Source organism: Camarhynchus parvulus, chromosome 4, assembly GCF_901933205.1.
Source record: "Camarhynchus parvulus chromosome 4, STF_HiC, whole genome shotgun sequence".
Taxonomy (NCBI): domain Eukaryota; kingdom Metazoa; phylum Chordata; class Aves; order Passeriformes; family Thraupidae; genus Camarhynchus; species Camarhynchus parvulus.
The window spans coordinates 28,450,195-28,462,483 of record NC_044574.1 but is presented as its reverse complement, the minus strand read 5'-3'; the positions used below and the strand labels follow the sequence as shown (position 1 = coordinate 28,462,483).

General features: G+C 35.8%; 1 protein-coding gene across 7 annotated transcripts in view; it reads left to right on the top strand.

The window, feature by feature from the left end:
- Nucleotides 1-12,289, top strand: part of DLC1 (DLC1 Rho GTPase activating protein) — a 214,528-nt gene that overhangs the window by 42,924 nt on the left and 159,315 nt on the right. For all 7 annotated transcript variants that reach the window (XM_030946882.1, XM_030946884.1, XM_030946881.1 and 4 more), the window contains exon 3: nucleotides 10,264-10,413. In XM_030946882.1, coding sequence (XP_030802742.1) covers nucleotides 10,264-10,413 — 150 coding nt within the window. The remainder of the gene's footprint in view (nucleotides 1-10,263; nucleotides 10,414-12,289) is intronic.

The following is a 12,289-nucleotide window of genomic DNA, read 5'->3' as shown; positions in this document are numbered from 1 at the left end:
GCTGCTTTTCGACAGTACACCTCTCTTTCAGACCCTCCGCAAGTTACTAATGTGCACACTCCCTAAGTTCTTTGTTTTAGTATACTGAAGAAAAACATTTGAGAAGATGTCAAGACCCTACAGTATCTGTAAAATCAGCTTAACTTCACCAGCAAAGAAACAAGGTTACAGTTAAGTGATCACTTTGCACTTCACAATTTAATTACAAGCTTTTTGCATGAAAAAATAAAATTCAGTACAGCTTTTTGTCCTGCCTTTTTTAGTCTTCCTTTGCCGGTACTGACATTTTGGGGTTGCACAGAAGACCCTGGTAGGCACTACACCTTTCCCAGGGACTTTGTTCAGCTGGACCCCCAGTTGCTTTCTGGAAGTTTCTGGAAACCAGTACTGGTACAAGGAAAGCTGAGTGATAGGCTCGGCAAATAGATGAGAGAACAGGAGTTTGTTAGAACCAGGAATTTGGGGAAAATTAAAGTAACCATGTAACCATGACTTGTATCAGATAATGATTTAGATATCTATTTTTTAAAACTGAATTTGGAGTACAGCTATAAACAGAACAAAGTACAAAATTGCTAAGGACTTTTTTTCTGATCACCTCTGATTTTTGAAATACTAAACTGTTATTAATATCATGTAATATGAAAGTATATTTTTAGTCATTGTCTACTATAAGATTTTATAGAGGATTTACTATACAGTAGCAAACATCCACTAGAGTTTGTCTGGCAATAAGAGAGTGGATTGATTTTCAGCGCCTCATAGAAATAATTTACAGCTCTGTAATTTCATACACCCAGGGTGTTTATAACCTAAGAGTATGAAACTCTGAATATTCTGATAAGAGTGCAGAATAATATCTTGCTTACCTGAATTTTGCCTTTGCCTAATATTTGGTATCTCAGAGAATCAGCTGAATGGCTGAAGTAGCTTATGGGATCCAAGAGACCTCACTCACTCCTCTCTGTTTGGGGTTTGTTTTCCCTGTTGTTTTCTCATCCATCTTAGTTGTAGTGACACATCTACTTTATGGATAAAGGATATATTTTTCTCAGATTCTTGTCTTTCCCTTCAATATCCTGTATGCATACTCAGGTTTGTGTCACCATCCCTGGAGATATTTAAAGGATGAGTTGATGTGGCACTTAGGGACGTGGCTTAGTGGTGGACTTGAAGGGGTTGGGTTTATACTTGGACTTAATAATCTTAATAATCTTTTCCAACCAAAATAATTCTCTGATTCTAACTAAACCAATTGTGTCATTCAAGTCATATGCAAGGGTAAGTAGCATTCTGAGAATCTGTTACAGTGGTTTTGTTGCAGAAAACATTCTGCCTCTGAAAGAAACAGTGCTATTTTGAAGTTCACTGTTTCTAAACAAATTCAGTTATTAGAGAATAGTTTAAATTCTCAGCTATTCTATTTGTTATGAAATGTCTGCACAAGGAAAACACAACTGTGCTATAACTTCTGCAAGTTTGCAACAACCTTTATCATAAATTGCTACATTTGCCACAATAAGAAATTCTTTAAACTATTCTCCCAGGTCTCTTGCATGAATTTATAAAAATCTTCAGTTAGTGCATTGTTTTTGGATGAAATTAACCAGATGTAGCACCAAAATATTTAAAAGTATTTCCAAACATCTCTGCATGGAAACAACTGTCTCTCTACACAGGAGTGCAGGAAAGTTTTGCAGCACAACAAAGCACTAAACAAAACAACTACCCCAAATTATGTCTTACATTTTTTCCACCTTGACAATAGGATCATAATCCCATATTGCCATATATAGAATACCTCCTATTTCATCACGTAGACTCACCTCTTTTAGGCTCCATTCTTAACTTAACTCTTAATTTAATACACTTAGGCATTTTAACTAAGACAAGAATTTCTGCTTCTCACCTGGAAGAAGGGAGAGTGCTGAGTGCTGAACGCTGAGTGTTATGGATTTTGATTTTTATGCTTTGATGCTTTTCCCACTGAACAAAGTAGGTCCCTTCTACAGTAGAGCAGATTAACTGGTGGCACATTAAAGTAGGTCTTATGCACCTCGTTTGATACTTTTTCTTCCTTGATCTTGTGTATCCTTTCAGACACAAGATTGCTTCAGCTCCATGAGATTCAATATGGCTGGTATATACCTGTCTATATCTTCTAGATTTCCATACAAGAACTTACCCCCTCCTTATTCTTTTTACCACCAACTCTGAAATTCAATTTTTTATTTCTTGCTTCTTTACATAGGTGTTCATAATCTAGTCATGCTTCAGAGTACAAGGAGGAAAAGATTCCTTGTTAAATGCACCATATCTCAGGTTTCCTTGATTCCTTTTTTCTTCTCATGGCCTCCTCTAGATATGAGATGTATTGGAAAATGTTTATGTCTGGCACAGAAACTTAGTGAATCTCTCATGTAAAATGCTAACCTGAGCAAGATTACTAAAACCAGAAGGATAAATGCAGACTTTTCTGTTTCTACTTAGATAGCTAATTAACTTACATAAGCACTGGCCTGATTTCAATATGTTGCAGGCTATGACAAAATCTTCCCGCGTTTTGTCATTCAAGGTATAAAAATTCTCAGTCAACTCCTAATAACGAGCCAACCAATCTCTCTGGTTAAGTAACCAGCCAAACCCATTCCTCCTGTATGAAGAATTTTTTAGGAAATTTTTATAGGACGAAGAAAAGTGAATAAAGGAAATTTTTCTGTAATGTGTTAACTGGACTTGAAACACTCAGTGGTGAATCTTCCACTTCACCTCACCCCCACACACTCCCACACATAAATAATATTGGACCCTATTGTTAAGGTGTGATTATTGTCAATAATCAAATTGTTAAGGTATAGTTAGCAGGGGCATTGTATTATATATTTTAATAGGCTGTTTTTTCATTTATTGATGTCACAATCATATGAATGAAAATATATCTTATCTAAAAAGACTGAGTTGATGGTGCAACCTGTATTCTCAAAACTCTTCATTTACTAGGGTAGCATGAAAACCATTTAGGACAATAACTCCTATTTCTCACCTATTTAGAATGTGCAGAGATTTGTTTTGATTCTTGTGTCTGTATTAGCCTGATTGAAAGTCCTTTGCAATTGTGGAAAGAGTTGCAATTGTTTTAAGAGGCTGCTCAGTACTAGTCTTGCTCTGTCTTCAGGTATTGCAGAGGACAGTGTCAGTAATAGACTTTACATAGATACCAAGCATTTCCTAGATTCTATGTTTTCACTGGTAAACTGGAGGACAAACTAGGCTTTATATTTATTCCTCTTCCTCCACTCCTTTTGCGCTGTGTTTGGTGCAGTGCAAAACAGAAACTACTTGGTTTGCTTTCCATTTGTAAACAATTCCTCACTTCCATGTTTGAAATGCACTAAATTATAAAGACATATACAGTGTAAGTACACAAAGCCATTCACTTATTGGTGTATGTGTAACACATGCCAACAAACATGTATCAAAGCTAAGTTTCATGTCACTGACACTGATTTAGTTGCTGATTAATAGAATGCTCTCTATTTTTCCTTGTTTCAGTCTTCGATTTATAGTATAATAGAAAAGAAACAAGATAACCCAAGTATTTTCTTACTGATTTTTGCACAAAACTTTTAGATCTGAGGTACTTTTTCAATAATAAAAAAATGTACCATCAGTTATCTATCACTCATATTCACATCACATTTCTATTTAATTACAGTATTTTTCCAGTCTAATAATTAGTGTTCAGATTACTGTTAAAATATTCTCCACAAAGGAGTCTTTCCACTCACAGCAAACAGAAATAGGGTCCAATAAAAGTTAAGATATTATTTTTTTGCTTACTTTGTAAGTCATAATCATTAAATTATAGTCATAAAAAGTGATTTTAGAATAATTACAATGCTAATTTAGAAAATATCAAGAAGAGAAAAGCTCAAAAGTAACTGAATTTGTTTATGCTGGAAAGAGCATGATTAATTACATTATGTTTACTGATACTTCTTTCCACCCAGTGAACAGAAATTACATTCATATCCTGCTCTGTGTCTCTATGGAATTTGATTTTGGCAAATTTCTGTAGTCATAATCCTGGTATGATGCTAAGTCAGGGATGCCTACTGGGAGCTGGATGTCATCAGACTGGCTACTGGAATCAAGTGTAACTCCAAAAACAGCAGGATTTCATACATCATTTATACTTTATGAAATCATAATGAAAGTATAAGATAATTATCTTCTACATCGGACAAGATTTACCATTTTGAGTTGGTTAATTTTGCATTTGTTTTTTGCTTCTCTTGGTTACTGGAACTAGTGCCCCCACTTATTTACATTAATATTACAGGAAATTGGTATAATTCTAGTGTAGTAATGGCAGTCTGAGAAGTGCATGTTTTCCATTAGTAGCTACCTGTGGTAATAGAGCATTAGCTAGAAAGTGATCCTGATTGACTTAGTTTAATACAGAGCTGTTCTGTTTCAAGAACAGCCACCTCAGGAGTGACTGCTACGCCATCCCTGCTGAGTTAACACAGCTGTGCAACAATGATTCCTCAGATTGTTTTGCACCAAGGTTTTTTGAGTGATTTTCCATTTCATCAATAGCAAGTTGCTAAATTTCATTATTAAAATAACATCTCTGCTAGACAGTTTACTCAGCTGACATGAAACATGGAAAACTAGAATGCTAAAAACCCCCTAAAATTAGCAAATAGTCTATGGGTTGAGTACGTGTTTAGCAAAAAAAAAACAGCTGTAGAAAGGAAATTGCTACAAAGGAAAGCTTTTGTTTGGATTAAATTGGCTTTGAATGTGAAAGATGTCAAGTTTTTGCAATGGAAATCAGGTTAAGTTCAGGAGACAGTATCTGTGAAGAGCACATGAGTTTGAAAGACTTTGAAAAAGTTAGACAAATTGAGATGCTGCACTTCACTTCTAGTGTGGAAATTTCCTTGTTCCTATAACTTACCAGTTGGGCATATTTGGATTTTTTGTTCTCTGTCACTTTTCAGCATATTTTATTCTTTTTCCAAGAGAGCAGCACTATCCCTGCAAGCACTCTGCTCTACAGAAGGAGACATATTTTTTGCCTAGAATTAGAAAAGGCATTGGTTTTGTTGAGACAACATATTATTCAGAGATAGGTTTTCTAATATGGTTGTGCTTTTTGCTTTTTTATGAGGATACAGTAGTGAAAATCAAAATTAGATCCTTTCATAGAAGTCAAGGTCCTCTGAAGACTTCACTTTTACAAACATCATTTATTTGTGTGTTTAACAGAAGTGAAAAAGCACAGGTATACTAGTACTGTTGAACACTTTATATTTGGAAAAACTGATCAGTGATCTGAAGTTCTTGTAAGGAAAATGAGAAGAGAAGCTTTTTGAGAAGAGAAGCTATTCTCTAAACAGCAAGTGTGAATGTGTAGATGAAGAGCTGCAGGAATATATAAGCATGTCTCGTCACCTGTGGTGTGTACACAGCTGTAGACCTATGTCATTGGTTCCATTTTCAGTCTGTTCTATCTATTACTTCAAATATTATTTATGATAGTAATCTTACTGTGATTTTTCTGGTGTCTAGGCTTGTATCCCATGTTAAAAAGGAGCAGAATGCTTTACCATGGGTTTTAATGTTCTCTGCCTGCAATCCCTTCATAATGCACAGGACTCTAATAATAGAATCATAGAGTGGCTTGTGTTGGAAGGGATCTTTAAGAACCTCTAGTTCCAAATCCCCTGTCATGGGCAGATATATGGTACAGCATAGCATGAAATTTAGAGAAAGATAAAATTCTTAGGTATTTTTCAAAGTTTGTGAACTCTACAGTTCACGATGTAGAAGGATGAAAATTACAACTTATTTGCATATCTGCTAGTAAAAAATCATCAGACTAAATTCAAAACTGCGTATTTTGCATTCTTCAATTGTTTCTTCCCATGAAAACCTTTATAGTATTAAATCAGTGATATATAATTAAATTCTCTTTTTCCAAAAAGGATTTTTCTAGCAGGGAAAGACAAGAATGAGTAATTTCATGCCATCTGAAATATATAGCATTAATATAAGATTTTAACTCAGTCCAGCTGGCTGCAGATCAAGAATACCAGGCAAAACTCAACCAGCTCTTTCCATAAATGATCTCTTTCTTTTGTGGGTACTCCAGCTTGCCTTGTCAATTGTGTAAAAATCTTTCCTCTAAAATTCAAGTTTTCCTTTTCAAAGCAATTATGAACATCTTGACACAAGAGTGTCAGGAAGGAGGTGATGCCCTGATGGCCCTAGAAGGGGAATGTTTAGAATGGGACATTCTCTCCCCTCCTTAACCACAGAGGACTGCACTGGCACTGGGAGGGTCTGCTCAGTCTGGATATCAGCAGATGCTTTCAAAGGGAGAACCTCCAGGGAAGTGAGGAGTGACTCAGTCTCCTTGAGGGTAATAAGAGAGAACACAAACTTAGTTTTTGAGTACCAATTTTTTTTCTGTACAAAATTTTTGATGTGAAAATTAAAATAGGTTTTGCACTTAACAGTCTACACCCTTTCCAAAAGGTGTCCTTTGCTTCAGCTCTAGGCAGCCAAAAGAGGTATGTGGGACTGCAGTAGGGACTGTGTGTGTGATGTAAAACAGTGGCTAGAGGGGAAGGGCAAAAACACACTTGGAGAAATACAGGGTTTAAGACAGCAAGCAAGTGAAATACATCCAGCGTCATTTTCCCATGCCTGGATAAAACAGAATGGATATATTAAATCCAAATTTATGGTCATACCCTTTAATTGGTTTCTTCTGTTTGAGTTGGTTAAAATAATTGTAATGTATTGCTAGTATGGGTATGAAATTCTTGAAACCATAAATAAAAAGGAGGGGGTAACTTATTTCTAAAGATACTCTGATTAATGCTGCCTTCATAAAGGGGTTTTTATTCACCAAGTGTTCAAAATAACAAATATAACGTGTAGAGAATATTATATTCAGAAATTGCCAGGTCTTCCCACACGTTGCAACTTGGTAATAAAAAGACACATAAGCACTTGAAGACATGGGAGTACATAGTGGGAAAATGTAGTGTTATTCTTGTCAATAATGATACGAGCTCCAAATTCACAAAAGCTAAAAAACTGGCTAAATCTCATTTGCAGGCATGTTCTCAAAAATATTTTCATTCTATCAACATTGTTTACTGATGATAGCAACGGGACTTGTAGACTGTTTTCCTCCTTGTAAAAACATTTGGGGTTTTATAATTTAGGCAATAATTCAAATAATTCAAGCATCCTTCATTCTAGGAAGAGTTACAATGTTTTTTGTTCTAAACATATGGATATATTCAAATTTAATTAACTTCTTTATCACACCAGTGAGGATACAGATTAAAAGAAATATTGTTGTTTCTAGTTCATGACCTAAACTATTTCCTTCCTGTGTGGAGACATGTTAAAAATAAAATCTCCAGACAAATAACATATCAAGTTTGACCTACTGTTTATATTTGTTCTGCACGCCTGAATTGCCCTATGCAAATGTCTTAAGGCAGGAATTAAGGTTGTAAGGGCTTTCTTGGATCAGACCTCTTCCAATGGCCAAGTTTTAACTTCATAATGGTAAATTAGGATTTCTGTATAATTCTATAAATCTAATTTATATTTTTGCATTCTAATTTGGAAGGTACATAGCTACCAGTGGGAAATAATGTGAAAAAACTGGAAGCAAAGGAAATACTGTGTTTTCAAAAGAAAATAAATTAATTGCTAATACCTTGCTGGCTATTGATTGTATCATACATCAGTAATAAAATCTCAGAATATACACAAAAGGGAGATACAAAAAAGATAGGAAGGTTATAAAGCTCTTGGAAATTCATTGGAGACTATCAAGGCTAAAACTGTCTAAACATAAATTAATCTTATAATAATATTTGTTCTGCGTGTTGTGATGAATTTCTAACTCAGGATTAGCCTTTTTTATTTATGTATTAATTGTTTTGTATGATGCTTAGACTTGCATATAAACAAATTGATAGTGCCCCAGCAAAAGAGGTGTTTAGTAGGTTGTAAAAGCAGAAAGTATAGTAAAAATGTTAAATTTCTTGTGCTGATGTGAACATCAGCCAGAACCACAAAGTTAGGACTTCTAAACAGAATAGCTAAATTCTGTAATGATAATGCTGTTGTTTTCTGAAAGCAGTGTTTCCCCGCAAGGCCAGCACATTATGTCAAGCCTGAGTGTCAGACTTTGAGCAATATTTTGCCACCTCTTCATTTCAGCAGATTCTTCTCCAGCACTCTCAATTTGCTGCATGCAAAGAAATTTATACTATTTTGGCAGGATGAATCAAACAATTTGCTAGGGGAAGATTCCAGAATTATTTTTTTTTTGTCTTTGAGTGAAATACCTCATATCTCTCTAGCCTGAGAAAAAAAGAAAACCAAAACCAACCACAAAACCAACAAACTTAAAACCCCCACCCAGTCACCGCCACTTCCTTTGTTGTGGCGTGGCAGTGAATTTCTGGTTTTTAAGTCCAGTGTCAATATTAGGTTGATTAGCCTTTACAGCAGCGTATTTCCAAGCAAAACCAATAGAAATAAAAACACAGTGAGGGGACTGTGTAGGAAGTGTTATATCCATTTAGTTTAGTAACAGCACTGGCAGCCTCTGGATGTGTGAACTGGAGACAGTTTTGCTCACCATGGAGAATGTGGCCCCTGTCACAAAGGAGATCATGTCTACTCTGTTAGCAGACACTCAGCTGCTCCACTGGGCTTTCTGTACACATGTAGATTAGATGAAATAACTGTTCTGACAATTCTAGACCTCAGGTATCAATTTAACATCAGTTAAATTGAAGATCCATGTAGTGGCAATGAATCATTTGGGACATGGCATTTTCAATTTGGAAGAAAGTGAAACTTAGCCCATTTTGGTGAATTCTGAGGTATTTTGAGGTGATATTCTCTCACCACCACTCTAAACTCAGTTCAAATTCATTGGGGGATCCTGCAACCTCAGCAGCTTTTTTAGAAACCCTTTGCATTGTACATTGTTTATAACTCTGCTATTGACTGACAGATTTGTATTTCTACTTCTCTAAGATTTGATTAAGTAACCATTACATCTGTCTTCACCTAAAGATCAGGTAGACTGTGGTTTATATGACTATTTTATCTATACATATCCTTTCATTCTAGCAGGAATCATCTAATTCATGTTTTTCAATGCCTTTGAAGCAGTCTAATGGAATCCTACCAAGAGAAGTCTCTGTATAACCTGAAAAACAGTATGGTGACTATAAAATAAAAGACTAATTTGGACACATACATTGCCTATTTCTTGGGCACAATGATGCAATTGTAACATCTTTGCCTCCATTTCTTGAGAAGGATTTAAAAAATATTATCTCAAGTTAATGAAACTTCGTATTTACTAAATTCAAATTATGAAAATCCATACAGGAACTAGTAGGAGTTTTCACAGTCCTGAGTTCTGAGGCAGGCTAGTTATCTAACTTTTGTTTTAAGTCTCTATACAAAAGGGAAAGGGAGGAACTCATTCAGAGCATTATTTAGTCCATCTATTTGAAGATCTTGCTTTGAGTTGCACTTTTGAGGATCTGCTCTGCCTCCTTTTTCTACAGAGTATAGGGAAATTAGCTATATAAACTAGGTGTTTATCTCATCCAGCTCTCTTTCCAGTCAGAGGATGTCTGATGCTGTGTTCACTATTACCCCGATGTGCCTCGTGTATCAAGAATTTCCAACCAACTCAGAAATCTCTGCTACAAATCACAAGAATATACTTACACCATTGAGTTCCACACAGAAAAGAAGTTGGGGTTATCCTCAGCTGGAAAATGGCCTCTTTGAACTTCTCTCCTGTTTCCATCACAGATTAATCATCATTTGTACTTGTACAATTAAGTTAATTAATTTGGGTTGAATATTTTGAGGAGTGTTTAGAATCCATAGCTGTTTTGAAAGTATGTGTATCCAGGTAATGATGCATTTATTCCAAACAATTGTGCTGTTGAAAAGTTTAATTGCTATAATGGATGTATATTAAATACTAATGTAAAATATTTTTTCAGCAGTACATTCCATCAATATTCAGTAAGATGGTTACAAAAAACAGTATTTTTTTTTAAATGTTTCTGCTTATTATTTAGTGTGCTTTCCTGGTAAATAAAGAAACAGAGCTTTCATAATTTAAGGTTGTTCTTTCCAACTAGTACCATTTCAGATTTAACAGTTGTATTTTCTGTTTCATAGGAAATAACAGAAGATCGGGATCGTTCACGACTGGATTCAATGGTGCTGTTAATTATGAAACTGGACCAGCTTGACCAGGATATTGAAAATGCTCTCAGTGCAGGCTCTTCCCCATCCAGCACCCCGACATACAAACGGAGGCATATACCTGTAATCAATTTATTATTATTATTCTAACATAGAATCTTTTTTTGCTTCACCTTTTTCTTTCAGTCCACATTTTTCAGCTCATTAGTTTAGAACTAAAGCTCTTCTTCGTGAAGAATTTGACTTGTACTTTTTTTTGTGTGTATGCATATATTTTGAAGGCAATAATATTGCCATCCATTATTTCCTTTTGGCATCCTCTCATAAATGAGAGCTTCAGAACTCCCAGATAAAACAAAGGGAGATCAACAAGATTCAGAAAGTGTCTGGCTCTCTAATTATCACCTACTGTAAAAGGAGAGTCAGCACAGGCTCAGGGTCACACCAGTCTCGGAACATGAGTATGTGTCATTTGACATTACATAGAACTGAAAGTCTGAGCTACAGGTCTTGTTTTTCTGCTAGAGGAAGGCAAAAAGTCCTTAGTCATTCAAAGTAAGATTCTGGGCAGAACTTGAATTATTTAATGTAGGGGTTTTTTTATTCACTTAAAAGGATCATTCTTTGCTGAGAATAATTCAGGAGGGGATGAGACAACTCACAAACATGACTGATGCATTCTCTTTTTTTCTGTAAAATGTTTACACGTGTAACTCTGAAGAACATGAAATGGCTGATCCAAGGTACTCTTGTGCAGGCTTCTTGTTAATTTCACCCACATGTGCTGCAGCTGTTTTTCAGTTCAAGAAACCTGAGAAACACTGCCCCAAGATCTCTAGACTAGCATTCGTATCATTTTTTTTGGTTAGTGATATTTTCTTTTAAATAGCAAGGAGTTTTTACTTTGAAAGCCAGGATTCGTTATTGCTAAGTGAGTGGTTTGTAGGTGAGAAAAGCTGTATTTCACTGGATTTGATCAGCTGGAAATTATATAATGTGTCATTTTTAGAGGAAATCACATAATTTCACTTTCCATGGTTAAATATTTTCCCACTGAATATCAATGTTCTCACAGTATCTCCTTGAACACGCTGATAACACAGGAAACCTGAAATACAGTGTTGGCATCTGATCTCTGTATTTCACCAATCCATGCCAGCACTTTAGCTAATTTCTTACAGCAATAAAGGGAGCAGAGGCAATGTGTATGAGTGACCCTGGCTGATAATCAGAGGTGGTACCTGTTCCCATGCTGTAAAGCAGCTCTGCAGAAAGACAGCTTGCATCAAACATGGAATATATGCTATCTATGGACAGTGATTTCCTAGGAATTTTTGAACCTTTGATTGTTGTGGACCAGAAGATCAAAGATCTGGTTTTCAAGATATATAGGTATTGAGTTCAGGCTCATATTTATTTTATAGCAAGAAATCATTTGAATATGATGTAAAAACCTGGGTAATGCATCAGAAATCGTGGTTCTGTACCGTGGCAACATAGCTCTGCTAACTAGAAACTTTTGAGAGCAGCTGTAGCTAAACTGACTGCTACAGAGGCTGCTCCATGGCTCTGCTGCATTTCTCAGTGCTTCACATTGCAGATGACTCACTGGCAGGAAATATCTGACTCAAATACATGGTCCCACCAGGAGTCCAGCTTTGTCCCTAATTTCTAATGCTTTTCAGAACACCATACATTCATGTACATGGCATATAGGCACCTGTCTAAATGGTAGCTGTGGCTTGGGAGACCAGAGACTTACCTGGAACTAACAAATCAAAGGGTGCTGTATCTTTTCAGATGAGGAGCAGAACCCCTGAGATGACTCTGCCCCATATTTCACCTATTCTAGGAAGCTGGCATAAGGAAACTGAGGCTTTGTCTGCAAGGAGTTTTCTGGGATTAAGAGTTTGGAAGATTTTTTTTTTTTGCATCCTGTATAGCTGTATTCATGCAGGCTGCACCTCATCTAATAATCCTGACAGTATATGGCTGGTTC